A 23,881-nucleotide genomic window follows, 5' to 3' on the forward strand; every position below is an offset into this window, starting at 1 on the left:
AGCTGTTTTCACAACATGTATTAGGCTTCTCATATTACCCTAATTTTGACAAGCTGGACATGTAACTGTTTTTTTTTTATTTGCCTTATAAAAGTATAAGACATAAGCACAATAATGGATTCATAGATTTGAATATGTCATAGATTAGTTCTAGGTTAACTGCCCTTGCAAGGCCATTTTAAGCCTAGACAATTATCCCTTGTGAGACTCAAACGCTGCACCCTGTGTTTGGAAGGCAAACACCTCAACTAATAGGCTACCCTCCCAATCCCAATAACAGTTATTTTAGTGCATTTTCAAAAAATGTACTTTAGACAGTATAACAATTAACAGAACTAGCTCAAAAAAATAACTTAATGCTGACATTTGTTGCTTATAATTCTCTCCGGGAACATAGCTGGGGCTGATTTGACTTGGGGTTCACCTATGACCATTTCTGTGGGACAGAAGGTTAAGTTTTTGTGCTGAGACAGCAGTATCATTAGCAGCTACTATCTAAGCTGGTACCAACAGAAACTTGGGAGCGCTCCCAGATTCCTTACTTCTAGCAAAAGCAGATCCTCCAGAGTCTCAGAAATGCTTTCTGGTTACAAAGATGCACGTCATCATATACTGGTGAAGTGTCTCTGGGGTCATAGCTGAGGATACTGCTGATTATTACTGTAGAACATGTGACAAAACCCTAAGCTCGTACATGGTGTTACATTTATAAAAGGGAACTGAGACAAAACCTTCTGCATTACCAAGCCCCAATGTCTCTTGCTTTACATATACATATCTATAGCTATTTCTATATCTACACATACAGTACACACACATACACACAGTATTCAGTCACAAAACATATGTTTTTTTAAAAGTTACTCTGGTACATATAGTTTGCAAAATTCATTACTTTTCCTTTCTAGTAAAGGAACAAATGTCATGTTTATTGTATTGTTATTCCTGGTATCTTTCATGCATATTAATAACTTAAAGAAAATATCAAATTGATTACAACTCTTTTGACTGCCCACTATTCACGAAGAGTATGGGTGTGTGAGATTTATAATTGTGTGTGCATATTCTTCAGGCCACACTCTGAATTTCCATAGGCTTGTCTATCTGTGGATTGATATTCTAAATTATTAAACATACTGATACACCACCCCTTGCTCCTTGAATATTTCTTAGTTAATCTTAATACGATTAGCATGGCAGAGGATTAGTTGAAAATTTCGAAGAGCTTCAGTGTGCCACATTCCTACAAGTTGCTAGAGAGGAAACAGTTTAAGTATTTAGGCATTTCACTTTCCCTTGATGAAAAAAAAAGTCAAAGCAGCTGTACTTAAGAGATAAACTCTGCAAGTCTTGTCAGACCAGAAAAAAATTACCATTTATTAGACATTGGTTCTTTATATGAACATACGATTTTACAGAGAATATAGCTATATTACTTATGTGAAGAACAAAGCCAAAGACGGAATCTGGTGAGCTGTTTGATTCTTTACAAAGATATAGAATAGTTTGTGGTATACAAAACTGTGAAACAAGGATATGGCTAACAAGAGAAACAGATCTGACTTAATCATGAGGTGTGGATATTTCCAGAGGAAGTGAAATAAACAGTGCACTGATGAAGGAATTACATAATGAAAAGAATTGTGAAAAATAAGAACAGAGTCAGTAATAAGTTGAAATGTGAAATAAAGGCATGGTGTGTTATAAAATCAAAAATTAGTGAACCAGGATTTAAAGGTGGAAAATGTGTGTTTTGTGATGGAGAGAAGATGGGGTAGTGTGGGAGAAGTGCAGATAACAGTGGAATCATTTGCATTTTGAATCAGAGTTCCATAAAAGTAGTAAATAAACATATTTTATTCATATTTTGATAACACTTTTTAGCAATTGTCCTCTGTAAATACAGTTTTCTCACCTCCTTGCTATACCTTATTCATGTCATTATATATGTACTTAGATTGTGAGGTTCAGGTTCATCTTATTGTAGCAGTTTACAAGAGTGCAGCACATTTTATTTTATTTTCATAATAGGAGACTAACCTTTTTTGCATAAATGTTTTTATCACTTTGCAGTTAGGTGAAGCCATACCTTCTCAACAGCTTATCCTTCAATATTACAGCAGACAAATCATCACAAATAGTAGCAGAGGGTTCAAAATCATAGCATCCCAAATTTTCTTATGTGTGAGTTCATGTCTTTGAGGCTAGGGACATAATGCATAAATTTGCCTTTTTGGGGAAGAATGACCTTTAGTATTAAGGCTGTTGTGGTGCTAACAGCTGCCTAAGTACATAGCTGTAGCAGAAATGTATCCTTACTGCACTGTTGGAAGATATTTCTCTCTACATGATGCCTCTCTCCAACATTACAGAATTATAACCACATTACAGAGCAAATCTGGCTAGAATATGCAAGAGTTACAGTGCTTCTGGCCAGTATCTCCCAGATTTGTAAATTTATGTTCTATTACTGTCACCACTTTTGATGCTGGAAAATCATCTATTGAGTTAAAAAGAAATGTTGAAATAAATCACAAGGAGCAGTTGCAAAACTATTACTAGCTTAAAATCAAATACAATAAGACTTACATAGAGGGAAATAATATAATATCAGAGTCAGAATGTTATTTGCAAGGAATTGTTGGAGGAGGTGTGGGTTGATGTTTGGGGTCCCTTCATGATGAGGACATTGTGTACTGTTTCTCATGGAATGAACCTCTTCAGGGAAGTCAGTCAGATATTTTTTCCTCATTATGGAAAGTGACCTTTTGCGTGTTTATTCATGTGAAATTAAAGTGAGATATATATCAGATCATTATTTGGTCTCGTTGGATATTGCTCTTGTCCAGATTTTTTTTTTTTAATAAGTCCAGGGGCTGGAGGTGGGCACATTACAAGTTGTGCTCCCCAGAAAGGAGACAACATTTGTCAAACATTGTCAAGAAGGTAATCCTAAAGAATGTAGGAGGAATTAAGTCTTTCCAGTGGGATGGTACTAAGGCAGCTTTTTGAGCCAACTTGATGGCGGAAGAGGGAAAGGAAAGGAAAACCACATGCTCCCCATAGTCAGCCAAGGAAAAGAGATTGCAATACTTGAAAAATATTCTTCCCTCATCAGATCAGGATATGCTATCTATTAAAAATAGTAATCAATATACTTTAGTGTGAGTTAGTGGTATGGTGACATCTCAAGTAGAGGCCAAGAGTATGAACAAAGGGGATTATTGGTGGCTAATAGAAGCCACGGTGGTACAGCGGTAGTGTTGTTGCTTCACAACAAGAGGTTCTCCTGTTCAATTCATGGCTAGAGTGCCTTCTGTGTGGAGTCTGCATGTCCTCCTCGCGGTCGAGTGGCCTCCGAAAGACATGCGTGAATGGGTGTGCCTTCGCTGAAGGTTGGTCATCGGGCTGGCAACTCGGCACCCTAAAAAAATCTACTTCCAATCATTAGCAGACTGGAGTTCCACTGTGGTGACCTCTAACCGGGAAAAGCTGAAAAGACAAACTAGAAACAGTAGGTCCTGGTGGTGAAAGATAAGCTATGAGAACCCTGGGTGGAGGTTAACGAGCTCAGGTTGGTCTTTATGTAGTTCTGTGATGAGTTATATAAAACCGTGCAGTCACAGGGATTTCAGTTTTCAACTCTGTGCTTCCCATATTTAAGGTGCTCAACTGTTACTATAAGGAGAAGCTTAATATGGGTGTTTTTTCACAACAGATTGACATAATTAAAAATTTCTGGGTCAATCAAGGGCTCCAAGCCCAGACATATTCCCTACTGAATTTTACAGATGGGGTGGAATATTTTAATACTGTGATACTTTAGCATGCTTATTTAATATGGTTAGAGTAGTGGGAGATTTGTTGCCATCTATGAATCACGCCAAGGCAATTGCCATTCCCATGGCTGAGGCATTCAGTTCAGATCAGGTTAATTATCTCATATATTACTTATAGAATACTAATTTAATAATTTTGGCCAAGGTGCTGGCAAGAAGATTGGACTGGATTCTCCCTTCTTTGATACAGCCTGGCCAGACTGGCTTTATTCATTCCCGATAATCAGTGGATAACTGATGGGAATTAATGGGTTTTATATTTAGGCATTAGGTCAAGGTGAGTCATCTGGGGTTGATATGTCTAACATTCATAAAGTATTTAACTCAGTCAGCCAGAGTTACTTGTTGGATGTCTTGGCTGGGTATAAGGTGGGCAGATCTTTCTTAAAATGGATAAAATACTCTATAGTCACCCAATTTATGAAGTATTGATCAATGGGGATCCTCAGAGGCAGGTAATATATGCAGAGGTAATATACAAGGTTGCACCCTCTCCCCTATTTTTACTGGCCACAGAGTAGCTTCCAGTTAGGACTAGAAAGGAACTAAAGTCATAACAACAGCCAATAGACAATGGAAAATTTAACTTGTTTGAGGATGACTGCATTTCCAGGTTGATAATGCAGACAAAGCCCTCCCTGTTGTTCTGGGTGTTTTCAATAAGTTTAAAAATGCATCTAAGTTAGGATGTAACTTAAGTAAAACTAAGTTGTGGGATAGGTGCAGATAGTAAGACTAAGTTGCAGGATAGGTGCAGATAGTAAGACTAAGTTGTGGGGTAGGTGCTTTTGCATTAAGAGATACCAGGGTCAGATATTGTGTGGCAGGAGGTGTTTACTTGGTCTCTCTAAGATGGGAAGCACTGCTAATTGTTTGTTGTTTAATCTGCACTTGAGAGATGCTTTTGCTGTGCTTATACATTAACAGATTCCAGGGTCAGATATATTGTAGCAGAAGGTGTTTACCTGAGTTCTCTGAGTTGGGAAGCACTGGACGAAGACCAAAGTGTGGTTGTTTATTGTCTAGGGGGCATAGGAGTCAGTTTACAAGCATTTTTCTCTACTACATATCAAATAAGTTGCAATGCTCTTTGTTCACTTACAGAAATATCTGCAACACTTTTCCAGTGCTTCAACTGAATCCAGTGCCATCCAAACTAAGACAAGAATATTTTCTTAATTAACTGCACTTGTACTTGTTTAAACTGTAATTGCTATTCTTTTTGAGCATTTTAAAGCATTTATTTAATTTTGTGGCAAAAATAGTCATTTGTCTGTTTGCTGGCTTTTCTAATTCTGTGTTCCTCCAAATCCACTTGCAGAAGGGTGAATCAGCCAGGGATTTAGTTGTTTGGTAGGTGTTTGTTGTTTAATCAGTGCTTGTGAGCTTTTTTTGCTATACTTTTATATTAAGAAATTCCAGAATAAGACATCTTGTGGCAGAAGGTATTTACTTGGTCTCTCTGCGTTGGGAATCACTGCAGGAAGCTCAAAGTGTGTTTGTTTATTTGTTAGAGGGCATAGAAGTCAGTTTTCAAGTTTGTTTCCCTGTGCGAAGCTTTCTACTGGGCCATAGTGGTTAGCAGTGCCATGTATAGCAGGAAACACCTAGACAGTAAAATTTACCTGTAAAGTTATGATTAGATCCAAAGCCTGCTAAACAGTATTGAATTGTGCAGAAATATGCTTAAAGCATCTAGAGTGTGCATTGAATAGCACTAGCATAGCCTAGCATTATATAACATCTTGCTCTTAACCCCCAAAAACTACCCTAGGAGACCCCTTTTAAAACCCAGTCCTTAATCATAAACAATCAACCCTATTACAGGACCAAGCAATATGGACAGGCAGTTTCCAAATGTCTCTGTGGCCAGCTTGGTTGATTGGGCATCCTATGGCAATGTAGCAATGTTGTCAGACAACCAGTTGATCATTAAAGAAAATAACATGGCATGTGGGAGATATAAACACACACAACTCCCTTGGAAGAAAAAAAACTCACATACAAATGAGGTTGTCAGGAATACCATTGCTACATTACTTACACATACTGATAACCACATCCACAGATTGTCTTATGCTGAAGCACTAAAAAGAAGCATTCCCAAATCTCAAAGACCTCAAAATCCACCTAATGGCAGTACTAATCCTCAGCAATCACTAAAGCACACACCAAAAGCAACACCAAACATGTCACATAAGCCTACATCTAATGGTCCCAAAGTGCAAAGCCCATAAGGCAAGCATACAATTTACCTAGTACTGTTGTCATTGGGAACTCCATTGCGAGACACACAGAAGCCCTACATACCAGACTGGACTAGAAGAAGATAACAGTTAGTTGCCTGTCTGGAGCCAGGATTTGCAATAACATGCACAGAGTCAAGTTACTGCACCCCAGGTACCAGAATAATTTTATCATAGTCCATGTGGGTGCAAATTATCTCAGACACATCTCACTGTACTATATGAAAAGAGATATAATGAATCTTTCAGAATATGTGTCAAAGATAGGTTATAAGTCTTGCATTGAGCAGATTTCTACCTTCACCAAGCATGATGTGACAGTATGAACATAAAATGATTGATTTTAATAATTGGCTTAACTTTTGGTGTCATTCCAGGAGAATCCCATGTCTGTCAGCATGGTAGAACATGGTCAAAAGACCAGTCTGCTTTGCCAAAGATGGGTTACACCTGTTCCCTCCCTAGACTTTTGGATATTGGCTAAAATGTCATCCACCCTTTTGTAGGGTATGCCAAGAAGACAAAACTACCAACATGGTGAAAAAGTCTACAAGCAATATTTAGGTGTTATTACTCAATGCTCAGAGCCAAAACAAAAAACTCCACACCCTTCAAACCCTCCTCACTCTGGAGAATGCAGACTTCTGTGCCATGACCAAGACTGGATTTAAAGCTGTAAAAAGTACTCAGGAAGTTTAGACCAACAACAGCAGAGACTGGGGCCAAAACGTGGAGGTGCTTTGATCTATGCTAGCAGCAAACATAATTCCAGGTTAGTTAAACAGGATGATACCATGGAGCTGATCCATGTGTAAGTCACCATAGATAAAGTCCCTCACCATATCATGGCTAGCTATGGGTTACCATCTATATCCACAGAGTCTTACAACTCTTATTTAAATCTACTAGAGGCACTCACTATCCAACCAAACACCCTATTCATGGGTGATTTTAACTACCCCTCTATTGACTGGAAAATATACACTGTCTCAAACTCACAAGTACAGCATTTCATGGACTTTATTAACACAAACTCCCTGGAACAGATAATGCATGCTCCAACCAGAGGATCAAACATTTTATAATGGAAATGATAAACAAGCACATTAGCAACCTACAGACACTCGACCCATCCCAATATGGCTTTGTTAAGGTAAAGCCATGCCTACCTAACCTTGTAGACTTCTCTGAGGGGGTTACCAAGGCAATGGATGAGGGTAAAGCAGTGCATACAGCATATCTTAACCTGTCTAAAGTATTTGATACAATACTCCACTCAAGCATTGTTGACAAGCTCTCTAGGCAAGATGTAAACCCTTGCATAACTCACTAGATTGCTGACTGGCTCACAGATGGGACCCAAGAAGTCAGGATAGGTGGGACCACTTCCACCAAGAGACTGGTCACCAGTGGAGAACCCAAGGGCTATGTGCTGGGCTTGCTCCTGTTTGGCATCTACTATACAGAATTCAAGGCTAATGATAAAGGCCTGTGGCTCACCAAGTTCACAGATGAATGCAAAATGAAAGTTATTATAGGTATCTCCCAGACATAAGTATCTTGTAAGTGAGTTTAACACAGACAAATGACTGGTGCCAAAGCCATGGCCAAAAAATCTATTATAATGTCCTACAGGGTCTATATCACTTCATTGAAATACATAATTATCGAATCACTATCTGTCAACCCCAAATTGTTGAATCCTCTCTTTGTTGAATGGCTGTTTCAGTGAACTTTAACACAGAGAAAAGAAATGGTTGGTCATCATTGGGAATTCCCCCCTTTCTCCACTGTAGAGCAATCTTGGAGTTGGTATATTTAGTTAGGGGGTGTATGGGGAGTGTAGCCCCCCCTACATTGGGGGTTGTGGGAGGGCAAACCACTCCCACTTGGGTTGGTTTAATATTTTTTGAGTTTAGTGATGGGTGCTAGGTTGGATGGCCATTTCTTTTCCCTGTGAAAAAGTTAATTGAGATGACTGTTTGACAAAGGGAGGATTCCACAATTTGAGGTTGAGGAATGGTGATTTGATAAATAAGTATTTTGATGAAGTGATATAGACCCTGTCCTTTAGAAAACTGCCAACACAAATTAATTACTCCATAGATAAAATGCCCCTAAGAATTGACCCAGTAGTAAGGGATCTGGGAACACATGTAGACAGCAATCTGGCCTTTGACCAACATGTAGTTAAGATAATATGAAAATAATTCTATGTCATACAGCATATAAATAAAGATGTTATGGAAGTTATAGTACCACACTACTCATCCTTCGTCAGATCTGCCACTGAATACAATGCCTGCTTTGGCATGTATCTAACCAGACACTTGCAACAGTTAGAATGCCCACAAATGTTTCTCACCAGGAGAATTCTGGGCATGAATACCCTGAACTACACTGATTGCCTAAAGGATTTGTTTCTGTATTCAGTCTTCTACAGGCTAATGAGAGGGGGTTCTCTGCATGGCTTACAGGGCTTCCGAAGACCCAGACCTAATGGATCTGTTGCACATATGCAAAAAAAAAAAACAGAACCAGAAACACTAGATACAGGGATATGAACTTTGTTTGTGACAGAAAGAGAATGTGCTGGAGATACAGGTATGTGTCCCAAAGGATCCCCATGCTATGAAATAGGCTCCCCATCCACATAAAACAGAGTTCATCCCTGACCCTGTTCAAACAATACCTTGACAATTGGATGTGAAATCATAAATTTACCCCTGGTCTGGCCCCCACGTCCCTTACGAACAGAAGCTGTTAATAAGAAAAGTATTATCCTAACTAGCACCCTCTTACAAATCCTTAGCTACCTGCCTACTAACATGCCCCCATATGACACTTGGGACCCAAATGGTTGGAGTTGCTCAGCTAGGCTTATAAGGGCCCTAGTAGTCATTAGGATAGTAACAATCTATGACCCTATAAACCTAAGAGATGGGGCATATTAGCAGGTGATCAAATCTGGAAAGATGCATGGGTAGCTTATATAGTTTCCAAAGAAGATAAAAAAAACTTGGCTGAAAAGGGGTACTTGGTTGCAGTTATGTGATGGGAATGTTTTCCAGCATTCGACCCACAGAAAATGTCTTTCTTTTCAAGATTTGAAGGATAAGACTAATATTCCAAGCAACAAGTGGTTTGTTCATTGCCAGTTGATGTCCCTCCAAGGCAAGGGGAGGTTCATGGCACTTATATTCAGAAAGGCAATAACTATATTGGCAGTTAATGGTTAACTCTGATAGTTGGCCTTGACTAAATTAGATATGCTCTATGACATGTGTAGCAAAACTGAAATCACTGACTAGGTGAAGTCCAGTTTCATTTTATTTTATTTACGAAAAGGATGAAGGTTTTTTATGGATGTGGATATATTTTTAACATGTTTAAAATGGTATGGTGTGATTATAGAAAGACACAGCTCTATTTTTCTGATCCAGTGAAAACACTTTTTGACTTTACAAGCTTCTAGTGACCAAATAATTGGTTGTGGATCATGTGAGTCAAGGGGTTAATTAAACAGTTGTAAAAATGGTTATTCCATCTGATGAAGTTCTGAAAAAGATAGGATAAAAGCACTTATTTCAGTGAACTACCTTGATTTTATCGTTTATATATTTTTTATGTGCTCTGTGAATTTTTCTGGTTTTAGTCTTTCACTTGGACTGTTAAAAGAGTTGCTTTCCTGAGCAATGTTAGGCTTTATAACATCAATATTTCCTGAGACTGTCAATAATACTTGTTTTACAGGTTTTCCCTGTGGTAATCATTTTTTTCCTCTACCAGAAAGTAAGAAAGTTGAAATATTCTGATGGCTTCAGAAAGACAATGCAAAGGGAAGTGAGTGGCAGCAGCTACGACTAGGAAGAATGTGGAGGCATTAGATGCAGATGACAGAGATAAAGTCATTTAAAAATACTGTTGTCCAGCACTACCATGAAGAGATGTGCTGAGTAGACCTTTGCAATTAACACTTAAAAAATAAAATATAATTAAATTAGAAGGAACCTAATGAAACATATTAATCCTCTACAGGCCCACAACATAGTTATTCAGCCTGCCAGCTTGAAAGCTTGCACTGTGGTATCACATTGTTCATGCAGGTGCCAAAAAGAAGTAAATAAGATTTAGTACAGTCTGTTCTAGGAAATTGAAACCATACCTTTCAATCTCTTAGCACAAAAAATCTGGACAAAACCTAAAATAATGGGGAGGGGGAGGGCAAAGGCTCAAACAATAGGCACCGATTTTAAGTGTTGTTCTTATAAACTTGGAAAGTTACTACAATAACATGATTTTTGTTAGCATGCATTTTCTGAAGGACATGGAGTCTGAAAACTCAAATGTAGTATGTCATTATTTAGTGACTTCCGTTGTCAGTGATTTGGTAGAGGAAAAAAACAAATTTTATGAGGAACAGACCAAAAATATGAGGAAAAAAATCTGGACATTCTATGAAAATGTATACAGTTGAGAGATAAGATTAAAGCTGAAATTCAGCTGTTTTCCCCCTGCAACCTTGTGGCAGGAGAGTGCAGTTAGGACTCATCTGATTGACGGTTGCTGGCACAAGGCTCAGTTTTGAATTTTTTTTATTGGTTAAATTGTTTAATTCAGTGTGTTCAATGCTGCTGCATAAGCCCCACATTTGTGTGGGTTTGCTCTTGTTTTTATACAACTCCACAGAGTTTGGCAACCAGCCACTGCTCTGCTGTATTCATTTGTTTACGTACAGTGCATCACAGTGCAATATCGCGCACTACCTCACAGTGGGGGTAACCATTGTCTGTTAAAGACACAAAAGCTTCAGTAAATAAATTTTCCCAAAGTAGTTGCCTGTGATCCAGCCAGGATGTCCTTAAATTGTGCTTACCTGCTCAGAGAGCACCTCAGATGTACTTTTGCCCCTTAAGCATTCCCAAAACCACCAAATCTACAGTAGTCAAAAGTTAAAACTCAAAAGTCCAAATTAACTTTATTGTCATTTAGATCTACACAAGTGTAGATTAAATGAAATTCCATGCAATCAGCTCATCATAGAACAGGCAAAAAAGAAATCACATACATAGAAAGACATAATTTAAAACACCATATAATAATACTACCACCATCTTAGAAATCAACTGTACACTTAAGTATATAGCTGTATATAGTCCTAGAAACACACACTTGTTAAGATACAAAAAATACACATCTAGCAGCAAAGCCCAGGTAATAGTATTGCACAGAAACTATGTATGACATTACAGGTGAACTAGCACATATCAGTAGCAGCTGAAGAAAGAAAAAATATTGCACCTGGGTTAGTAGTATAAATTATAAAGGTTGGCTAGGCTTAATAAATAATAGATAAAATGATATTGCAAAGTGAATGGAATGTCCCAAATTCCTGACCTGTCTCAGACCTAGTATTGGAATTTAGAAGTCTGATCACCTTCGGATAAAAACTGTCTTTGAATCTAGTTGTCCTGAATCGAATAGTGTGGTATCTTTTACCCAATGACAGGTTCATAAACAGACTGTTTGCAGGATGAGTTGCATCATTTAGTATTTTGGTGGCTCTCTTCTGGCTCCTCGATGTATAAAGATCCTGGATTGTGGGCAGATTAATGCCAATTATCCTCTTGGCAACTCTCACCACTCTCTGCAGGAATTTCTTATCTGTGACTGAACAGCTCCCATACCGTACCGAAAAACTGGGTGTTAGGATGCTTTCTATTGCTACTCTATAGAAGATGGAAAGTGCTAACAATGGTAATTTCGCCTTTTTGAGTCTTCTCAAAAAGTGGAGACATTGGTGTGCTTTTTTTACTATGTGGCAGGTGTTCCCTGACCAGGAGAGATCATCAGAGATATGAACTCCAAGGAATTTGGTACTGCATACCCTTTCCACCATCTCGACGTTGATCAGGAGTGATGTATGGGGTGTTTGCCTCTTCCTGTAGTCTATGATGGTCTCTTTTATTTTACTTAAATTCAGGTCAGGGTTGTTTCTTGCACACCAGGCAATCAGTGTGTTAACCTCTTTCTGTGTATGCATTTTCTTCCTCTTTCCTGAGGAGACCCACGACTGTGGTGTCATCAGCAAACTTGATGATATGATTTGTACTGACATTTGCTGTGCAGTCATGGGTTAGGATAGTAAATAATAGAGGGATGAGAACGCAACCCTGAAGAACACCTGTGTTGAGTGTTAGTCTCATCCCATTTAGAGAACCCAAGCTAGTATAAACCCTTCATAGAGCACCTATTAGTATAGACCCCACTTACAGCACCCAGCTATGTCACACCCCTTCATTTTCTCTCCCCACTGTGAAAACAGGATTTAAAGTAGCATTATGGATGGTCAGTTTCCCTCCATTTCAGCTGTCTATCGGGTGCCAGGATCCGTCAGATCATGCATGCACTCAGGTCTCTCAGCAAGAAGTACCGTTATGACTCTGCCATAATTCCTGTTGGTGTGAATGACTTGAGATGTATCTCTCTGGATTATATGAAGAGAGACATGATTGAGCTCTCTGAATATGTGTCCCAGGCAGGTATGTCCCAAAGCTTGAGCAGCATTGTAAACTCACCTAGGATGATACCACAATATAAACAAAAAATTGTTGACTTCAACAATTGGCTTAATTTTCAGTGTCATTCTAAGGTGGTCTAGTTCCTGTCAGCCTAGGATGAAGTGGTTGAGAAACCACACTGCTTTCCCAGAGATGGTCTTCACCTGTCAGCTCTAGGCTTTCTGTTACTGGCTAAGGCACTTGCCTTTTTTTTTTTTTGGTAAGGTCTCAAGAACAAAATTTTCATTGTGAAAATATCATTCACAAATAAATTAAATGTTGTGCTGCTAAATGCTAGGAGTTTAAATCAGAAACTGCAGTCTCTGGAAACACTCCTCTCCCTGGAGGATGTTGCCATCTGTGAATTCACAGAAACTTGTTTCAGGGCTGCAGAGAGTACACTGGCCTTACAAGGCTACAATGCCTTCCATACTTTCAGACCACAAACTGAACATATGAGAACCAAAGGAGGAGTATCTATGTTCATCAAAGTTAACTACACCGCTAGACTAGTTAGACAGAAAAACTCCATGGAGCTACTCCAAGTTCAACTAACAGTGGGTATGACTCCACTTCAAGTCATCATTGGCTATAGGCCCCATTTAATGAACCATGATACCTACTTGAGTCAATCAAATTACAACCAAACACTCCAGTCAAGGGAGATTTTAACTATCCCTCCATTGACTGGGAAACTTATAGGAGTACCAACATACTCACACAAAGGTTCCTGGACTTTGTTTTAACACTAATGCCCTGGAACAAGTAGTATGCAACCCCACAAGGGCCTCAAATATTCTCGATCTGGTGCTCACCAACATGGATGACTTTTGTACCATAACAAATATAGGACCTTCACTGGTTAAATCTGATCACAAATCAGTCACATTTAAAGTAGCCATAACACCTGAACTTCTTTTAGGTGAAATCAGGCTAAAAAAGCTCACCAAACCTAATTATACTCTCCTAAGGGTTGGCATAAATAATTTCCAAGCTCCTGTTTCCACAAAGGGCATTGTCAGCTATACTAAGGTAGATACAAATGCCTTGTACAATCACTTATACAAATGTATTGACACTGCTGTACCTAATAGGATCAAAACAAGATCCTCAAGAAAAAACAAACCTCCTTGATGGGTATCTAGCATTAATAAGATATACACCAAGAGGAAGAAGTTTCTGCCTAAGAATAAAGAAGAGAGGTCCCAGCACTGAAAGAATACCCTCCTTTGCTTGAACAAGCAAATAAGACAACTTATAAAATCCTCTAAGGGCAACTTCAAAAAAAAAAACAGCAACCATAGCTACAGATAACCATAAGGCATTCTTCAGCTATATCCTGTGGATGGCATCACACCCATTGACCCCGCAAAAATAGCTAACCTATTAACTGATAGGTATGGTGAAAATTTCACCTGTCCCCTTCAAACACTACACAAAGCATTCCCTCTACATCTCCCCCAACTTGCATATCCAAAGAGCAAGTCATTAATGATCTCTCCAAGGCCAAAAACACAGTCTTTATGGGATTGGATGGCATTCCAGGTTGTGTTTTAAATGGTCTAAAACATGAGTTAGCAACTCCATTAGGTACTTTCTTTAGCCACTGCCTGAGTACTGGTATTGTCCTTGCTGAATGGAAAACAGCAATCAACACCCCCTTTATATAGGGAGTAAAGCAACAGACCCTGGGAACTACAAACCCATAAGCTTAACCAGCCTTATCTGTAATAACCATGGGATGAATCATCATGGACCTTATAAATAAGAATATAGGTGATCTCCAAATCCTTGATCCAACATAGTTTGTTTTTTTCAAATGCATGTCATGCCTGTTAAACCTGGTGGACTACTTTGAAAACATCATCAGATCCATAGACAAAGGCAAATCTATGCATACAGCCCACCTTGACTTAGCCAAGGTCTTCGACACAATCCCGCATTCAGGCATCATTGACAAATTATCCCAATTGAATATCAGCCCTTATGTCATCAGGTGTGTTGCTAAATGGCTCACCGACAGATCCCACTCAGTCAAACATGGAGACTTTACCTCAACCAGCAGACCTGTCAGCAGTGGGGTTCCACAGGGGTCAATGCTGGGCCCCTATTGTCTGCAATATACTTCTCAGAAGTTCAGACCAAAACAGAGGGGCTGTGGCTGACTAAGTTTGCTAATGGCTGCAAATTAGGTGCAATCATTGAATCCCCAAACAATGTCACTATACTTCAAGAGGGACTTACACAAACCAATGATTGGTGCCAAAGTCATGGACTCAAACTCAATGGTAAAAAAAGCATTATTACTCCCTTTGGTAAAAATTATGAACCTGAGGACTATCATATAAATAATAATACCCTAAATAACAACTCAGTAGTGAGAGATTTGAGAATGCAAGTTGACTGTAGCCCAGACTTTGACCATCATGTGTCTGCTGTGGTAAGGAAAGCATTCTATGTTGCATACCTCATTAGCAAAGGCGTTGCTTCTTGAGTGAAAGAGGTCATAATTTTGCAGTATTCAACCCTCATCAGGCCAATAGTTGAGTATAATGCTCCCTTTGGTATGTACCTTACCAGACACCTGCAGCAGCTTAAAAGACCTCATAGATTTCTAACCAAGAAAATTCATGGTCTCCTGCACGTCATACATTGACAGATTGAAGTCACTGTCACTGTATTCATTAGCATATGGACTACTTAGAGGATACTTGTGCCTGGCCTACACAGCAAACTTGAATCCAACCCTAATGGCGAGGCTGCACATCTGCAAGTCAAATGGGAGAAGTGTCACCCACTCCAGGGATCTTAACCTGGCCTGTGATATAAATAGGACCTGCTGAAGAGACAGATATGTCTCTTAGAGGTTGCCACTCCTCTGGAATAGACTACCAGTTCACATCAAATAGAGCCCCTCTGTGACATTGTTTAACGGTAGCCTAGATGATTGGATGGGAAACGATATAGGCAGTCATTGCTAACTAAGATCTCAGGTTTTGGCAAGTTCCTTTATATTGGGTTTCTGTAGTATTATACTGGGTAAACATGACTAGGCTTATAAAGACCTTTGGGTCAATAGCCCAGTAACCACTAAGGAACCTATTTCATCATCTGCTTCAGAGAAACTTACATTAGGTATAAAAGATTGAAAGAGCCTTTAAATAAAACAGTAACAAATGGTAAACAAAAGAGCAGACACTTTTATTGGAATAACAAACATTCAAATGAGCAACTCTGATGAAGTCTGAAAAGTTGAAAGATCAAAGTGTCTGCACTTTGGACAGCCATTTTTTTTAATCATATGCAACATGTGAATTTTGAACATGAAGAGCTCCAGGATGTCTCTCTTAGTGGTGCTATCACTCAGCAACTGTGAGATTGCAAAGTGGAGCCATCTAATATTAAAGTGGAGCAGAGAAGCAAATACTCCTTAGGCTGCTAAATTGGAAGGAACCACCAAATGTGGAGCAGTTGAGACGTATGGTTGCTATGGTTACATCCCAGTATAAAATCCATGTATTTCTGACAGAATGACTATGAAAATGGCAAGTGACACAGAAAACATCCTATTGTCAGTGACTCCAGACAGTGTGCAGTAAGTCAGTCAGGATGCTTCAAGTGAGACGGGTCTTCATGATACTGAATAAGAATGGCAGTGCAGAGGGAAGGTGCCTTTACCCCACACTTTAGTGTACTGAAGGCAGACAGAATATTAATATGGTTATAACAACATCAACTACTCCCCTGGGCTCTGTTACACTGTGGCCCCTCTGAATCCTGTCTGGCTTGGCCAGACTGGGTGTGGTTAATACAACTGTTTCAGTCCTCATAATAGTGGCCTTGGGGAGGATAAATTGTGGTCCCAGCAAACACAAAGTCACAAGTATGTCTGTTGTTGAATCTCCCCACTTCCTATGCCCCCCCAAAACACTTAGGATTTTTGTAGTGTTTAAAGTCACAATGCAGTTATGCAGGGTACAGGAATAAACTTAAAGCTAGAAAACATTTAATCATCAGCATAAACATGAAAGAATAAAAAAAAAAAAAAAACAAGTAATGTTTTGTTAAGAAAAATTGCCAAGTTTCCAAGAGTAAAGATCACCATCAACTGTTGTTGATGACTGGGATGCAAAAATGAATCCTGAGCTGTTACTTCTATGATGATCTATAAGCCCACAATCCTATATCATTCAGTTAGGTTGTAATCTGTGAAATAGATATATGCATTTATTATGCAGCTCAGGAAGTTTTGATCTGAATGGTAGCTTCTTAGTTGAATGCAGTAGAATGAATATTTCACAAGATGGCATACTTTACTTATAAGAGGGAGACCATGACATTTGTTCACAGTCGTATGAAATTGACAGAAGTAGGATAGGAGACTGAATCACCAGAAACCTGCATTTGCATGAAGGGCAGGCTTTAGTGATTTATAAGATTTTAAGGAAACAGCTGAACATTAATAACATATAAAAGTTCATCCAGGCTGTGCACTACTCTTAACTGGTTGTGTTATTCCCACAATGTACTGGGCTGTAGTACTAATCTTGATTGCAAACTTCTGGGCATGTAAGAGGCTTTTTCACAAAATGCTTTTTCTTTAAGTAAACAATTATTAGACTTGTAGTGTCATCTTTTTCATTTATTTATTATTATTATTATTATTATTATTATTATTATTATTATTATTATTCAAGCAGGTCTATGTAATTTTAACCGTGTCTACATAATAGATTAATGTATAAATGGTTTTGTATTAAATGCTGCTGATATGAAATTTTTCTTCTCAGGTTGCCAGTCCCAGCCCAGTCTGTCTCAGCCTCCCTCAGAGTCAGTGTCTCTGGGACAAACAGTCAAACTCTCCTGCACAATGAGCAGTGGTTACACAGTGACAAGCTATAGCCAGTCCTGGTACCAACAGCGACCTGGTAATGCACCTCGCTACCTTTTGTACTACTACAGCTCTGCAAACATGGGCTCCGGGGTCCCTGATCGGTTCACTGGATCCAAGGACAATTCTCAGAATGTTTGGTATTTAACAATTTCTGGTGTCCAGACAGATGATGAGGCCGATTATTACTGTGCCATCTGGTACAACAATGCACACAGTGATATCATTACATGGGGAACTGAAACATAAACTTTCCGCATCACTGGATCTGTGTGTATGGCAGTACTACTTAAACAGAGCTGCACTATCATAGCAGGAGATACCATGAAGTTTTTAGTTTTAATAACAACATTTGCAGACTTATTCCAGAATCCTTTACAACCATGATCCAGGCCAAAGAGTGACAGAATATTCCCTACAGTAGTGCCCATGGCTAACAGGAACAGCGCACACTAAACAATGAGCAGGGAATAGGCATCTGTAACTAATGCTGCAGATATAATGTGTATGATCGCAAATACCATATACCTTATACACAGATTATTAACTGTTAAGTAAATCACATAACTGGGATATAAAAATTAAATGTAATCAGAGTTATAAGCATGCTCCAAAAGATTAGTATGAACACATAAACAGCCCAAAGGTAAACTATTCAGTGCAATTAAACTGAATATATCATAGCTCATAATAAAGTCTAGACAGTTATAATGAATAAGTATGAAATGGAAAAAAAAGCTTATAAAGCTGAGATTAAATAGAGGCTATAAATAAAAAGATGTAGAAGGAGCAAGTAACTAACGTCAAGTTACAGGAAAAGTTACAAAGAAATGTCTGCTAAAAAGATCTGTTATAAACACCCATATAGAACTGAGATTCTAAAAGTTTTATTACAGAACAGTGAAAATGCGGCATTTGGGACAAAATGCAAAGGGCTTGAGTCAATGTGGATAAAAATAAAGTGAAACATTAGTTATTCAAGCCTTATAAATGTATACGGTATAAAATAATTGGAACAGGGCTTCTGACAGATGCATGGATTAGATGCTAACTTTTATAAAATTGAAAAACTGTCTAAGCAAACAAGCTTAAGCAAAATTCACTAATCTGTCATGAGGTAGTGCAACCTTAAAGGTTTTATTTTTTTATAAAATAAAAATCCGGAAAGAGAAACAAGCAAAAAAAATTATTCTTAAAACATTAAAGAGTAAGCGCATTCGTTTTGTAACATAAGACTTCATCAGACTGTAAAATGCTCTAAAATACATACATTTAAATACTAATTAGTAACATAACATGACCTACAAATTAATGCTTTAATCCTTTCCTTTTAAGGAAGGGAACAAAGTCTTCCCTATCATTAAGACCAGGTGGGTGGCAGGCATGCTACCTTACTTGCCAGGAATACACAAGCCACCTTACTTCAACCTCAGCATTAAATATACTTTCAACATTTTTGATTTCATCCAACACTAATAATTTAAGATCCACTTTACACATACTAAATTTATAATGTTTCCCAAGTGCATTTCTTTCACCCTTCATTATTACAGCATGTTTGTGCTCATATATTCTCGTATATAAGTTCCAAGTAGTACACCCTACATAAAATGGATTGCAAGAGAAACAAATCATTAAATAAACAACAAACCTTGATTTGCAATTATATCTCCCCTTCATTTCTATACTAAAACCATCGATACATACTTTGTTAATATCTGTTAATAAAGGGTGGCATAAATTACAATTGTGACACTTATACATGCCTGTATTAACACTTATTATCCACAAGCTTCAGTTTACTCTGGAAAGGATTTTTTAAACTCTTCCCTCTTTTTTGTACAAACACTGGAGCATCACCTACTGCTTTATTAACTTCAGAGTGACACTTCAATAAATTCCAGTTAACACTAATAATTATTTTAATGGCCTCAGCATCAACACTATTTGCAATTTGCATCGATACTCTATAATCTACTTGCCTATCACATTTAACTTTCTCACTTTTCTCAAATTTCTGCTGTTAAAAGAAAAACAAGTGCTTGACTTCTTTCCTTTTCATAAGTCTACCATCACTGAGATAAGATCCAAACTAAATTTACTTAACAGCTATATTATTATCTTAAGACAGGTAATAGAATTGTACTCTGGTTTCTTATCTAATAATAACCTAGCAGATAAAGATATAGAGACTTGTAAAACCCTCTGGAAAAATGATCTCAAGTACATACAACCTGACTGTAGCAATCAAATGCCAGAATAATATCCTATTTTCAAACTATTGGGTTAAAACAAGCCCTACTGTCTCTACTTATTAAATAACACAATCTATAAAATAAACCTCCAAATGAATTCCCCTGAAAAAACGTTCATATACACAACTCATGATTCTAAATAATGCATACCTCACTCCTACAGTTTTATATAAATTTAACCCCTCAATTTAACTCTTTAGTTCTTACTGTGATTCTCAAAGAGCTGATATCCTCCATATATTCTGGAGCTGCAAGTGTGTTTATAAGTTTTGGAATTTTTTAGTGGTACAACTACAGAAGATGGGGTGTGAAAAATCAACCCTGTCATGGGAAGTTACCATGCTTCACATTCCTCCCCCTGGTCTGATTGCAGTACAAATCTGCATTTTGATTACTCTTTTTATATTAGTTAAATTATATCTCGTCACAGTGTTCCGCAAAGCGAATAAAAAGTTCATCCACAGGAGTCAAGCAGAACAATCCAAATTTAAATTCAACAAGGATGTAACACAGGAATCAACAAATTTGAATTCAACGAAGATGTAATAAGACAGTTCATATAGCCCAAATTTATTAACAATTGTTCAGACATAGTATAAAGTAAAATAAAATTCATAAAACTTTTAAATACTCAGCACTTGAACTTCATTGGTTCAACAATAATGACATCATTTTAATTTAAATAAATAAATTATAAAAATCTAATATAAAACATCTACTGAATACATTTGTATAAAATGATGTAAAATAAATACAAATAAAAATAAAAAATTAATTCAGCCTTACATAATATTAATAAAACATGAACATATAATTACTTAATATTTAAATATTTAAATTTTAGTCAATTAATATGCACCAAATTCAACATTATATGTGTGCATATATCAAAAAGCAAAGGCATAGTCTCTGCATACATTTAAACAGAAACAATAGCCCTTCTTTTCCGTAACAATGGTTTAAGGGATGCTTTGTCATTTAACCCAGGTTCCTTGTCTGCTTGACATCTAATAATCCACCTTAATTCATTCTCTTCGGTTAATGTTTCTATGTCCCCACCTCTTATATTTGGTTTAAAAGATTGCATTACAAGAAAAATAAATGTGTGATTTGGGCCTTTCTCTTTATAGTGTTTTGCTAATGCATAAGTTTGAGTTCCAACACGCATGTGATATAGATGTTCCCTGACACGTTCCCGGAGTCTTCTATTAGTCTTGCCTATATAGAAAGACTCACAGGAGATGCACCTAGCCAAATATACTAAATGCTCACTCTGACAGTTGGTTTCAGTGTGAAATGTGTATTCATGGTTGGTGACAGGGTGTATAAACGAAACTCTTTCATCTATATAGGGACATTGTTTACACTTCTTACAAGGTGTAGTGTTGACTGTGTCAATATTATGGTAGTTGCATGGCTTATTCAAGGATGCGTTTCAAGTTCTTCCTATTCCTGTAAACATATCCTGGTTTTAATCCTACAACTTCCTTAATATTGTCATCTAATAAAAGTACATCCCAATGCTTCTCAAATACTTTCTGGATCTTTACTATGTCCGTAGTATAAAACAACGGGACTGTCAGAGGTCCTGTACCCCAGGAACCTTGTTGTTGTTCCCCATTTACATCACCATCAGAAAAATATGGTTTTGCCCTAGTTAATCTAAGGGAGTCTACATAATTAATGGCAGCATCCACTTCATGTTCTTTGTAGTGTCTATCAAGAAGTCTTTCTTTAAGTTTTAAAACTTCCATTGTATATCCATTCTGAGTGGGATTAAGCCTCGAGGCTCTCATTGCTTGTCCCTTTACCACGTTTCCAAAGACATATGAAGGATGCATGCTTTCCCTGTGAAGTAAGGTGTTCCTATGGCATAACTTACGATGTACCGACGTATTTAGTAGGCCACTTTCTAACCTTACTAAATCTATATCTAAAAATGAAATTCTATCTCTAGAATAATTAACAGTGAAATCAAGAAAAGTGGTCAAGTTGGCTAGGTGCATCTCCTGTGAGTCTTTCTATATAGGCAAGACTAATAGAAGACTCCGGGAACGTGTCAGGGAACATCTATATCACATGCGTGTTGGAACTCAAACTTATGCATTAGCAAAACACTATAAAGAGAAAGGCCCAAATCACACATTTATTTTTCTTGTAATGCAATCTTTTAAACCAAGTCCCGTTGTTTTATACTACGGACATAGTAAAGATCCAGAAAGTATTTGAGAAGCATTGGGATGTACTTTTATTAGATGACAATATTAAGGAAGTTGTAGGATTAAAACCAGGATATGTTTACAGGAATAGGAAGAACTTGAAACGCATCCTTTGCCAACGACCTTTGAATAAGCCATGCAACTACCATAATATTGACACAGTCAACACTACACCTTGTAAGAAGTGTAAACAATGTCCCTATATAGATGAAAGAGTTTCGTTTATACACCCTGTCACCAACCATGAATACACATTTCACACTGAAACCAACTGTCAGAGTGAGCATTTAGTATATTTGGCTAGGTGCATCTCCTGTGAGTCTTTCTATATAGGCAAGACTAATAGAAGACTCCGGGAACGTGTCAGGGAACATCTATATCACATGCGTGTTGGAACTCAAACTTATGCATTAGCAAAACACTATAAAGAGAAAGGCCCAAATCACACATTTATTTTTCTTGTAATGCAATCTTTTAAACCAAATATAAGAGGTGGGGACATAGAAACATTAACCGAAGAGAATGAATTAAGGTGGATTATTAGATGTCAAGCAGACAAGGAACCTGGGTTAAATGACAAAGCATCCCTTAAACCATTGTTACGGAAAAGAAGGGCTATTGTTTCTGTTTAAATGTATGCAGAGACTATGCCTTTGCTTTTTGATATATGCACACATATAATGTTGAATTTGGTGCATATTAATTGACTAAAATTTAAATATTTAAATATTAAGTAATTATATGTTCATGTTTTATTAATATTATGTAAGGCTGAATTAATTTTTTATTTTTATTTGTATTTATTTTACATCATTTTATACAAATGTATTCAGTAGATGTTTTATATTAGATTTTTATAATTTATTTATTTAAATTAAAATGATGTCATTATTGTTGAACCAATGAAGTTCAAGTGCTGAGTATTTAAAAGTTTTATGAATTTTATTTTACTTTATACTATGTCTGACGAAGCCGAAAGGTGAAAGCGCTTACAATTGTTAATAAATTTGGGCTATATGAACTGTCCGCGTTCTTATTACATCTTCGTTGAATTCAAATTTGGATTGTTCTGCTTGATTCCTGTGTTACATCCTTGTTGAATTTAAATTTGGATTGTTCTGCTTGACTCCTGTGGATGAACTTTTATTTTGAATTGTTCCACAGGATTCTTTACCTTTTGGTGCTGTGCCTGCTTATCTTTAGTTAAATTATATACCACATTAAATTGGGTAGAAAGATCATCTGTTACATGGGGAGGGTTTAAACAAATGGGAATCAGACATCTGACAGATCATAAACTTGTGGTGTTTAACCATAAAGTATATTCTCCATTCACTGAATACTGGGACTCATTATTCAAACAGATTCTGCAATAATTATCTAACCCAGAGTATTCCAAACTTATTTCTTCCCAAGTTTCCTCCAATCTCCCCACACTTTAATTAACTCTTAAATAACTAACTACTTATTTCAAAGGTACATTAATAAGTCATTTTCTAGATTTACTGATCCCTCTCCTTTCTGTTAACTAAGGTCCTCCCTTCGTATCTTTATTAATTCTCACAGATATTTTTTGCTTTTTCTGTTTATTAAGGTGAATGACACTTTTGTAAATATATGTAATAGGTTTATTATGTTATTAATTATTCTTGCAGGTTACTGTTATTGTCAACCTTTATTGAAAAATGCACTTTATTGTATAAAATAAATAAAGATTATGGAAAATATTTTGGAATAATGATGCTGTTATATTGCCAGCCTTAAGAAATAACCAGAATTTTGAAGTTAAATACATGAGCAATAATCTGAAGCTTGACTGCTTTCTTATTTAGACTTCAGGCACTTGCATAATGAACCTTTGAAGGGTCATT

The 23,881-nt window shown here is 37.3% G+C and overlaps 1 gene segment (V, D, J or C); it reads left to right on the forward strand.

Annotated features, from left to right (window-relative positions):
• The window catches only part of LOC122800310, a 105,119-nt gene extending 87,334 nt beyond the window's left edge, over positions 1 to 17,785 (forward strand). Inside the window, 2 exon segments of the V gene segment in view lie at positions 17,131 to 17,214; positions 17,436 to 17,785. Coding sequence covers positions 17,131 to 17,214; positions 17,436 to 17,785 — 434 coding nt within the window.
• Positions 17,786 to 23,881: the final 6,096 nt, after the last annotated feature.

The sequence above is a fragment of the Protopterus annectens genome, chromosome 4.part0 (assembly GCF_019279795.1).
Source record: "Protopterus annectens isolate FY-2018-M chromosome 4.part0, PAN1.0, whole genome shotgun sequence".
NCBI lineage: Eukaryota > Metazoa > Chordata > Ceratodontiformes > Protopteridae > Protopterus > Protopterus annectens.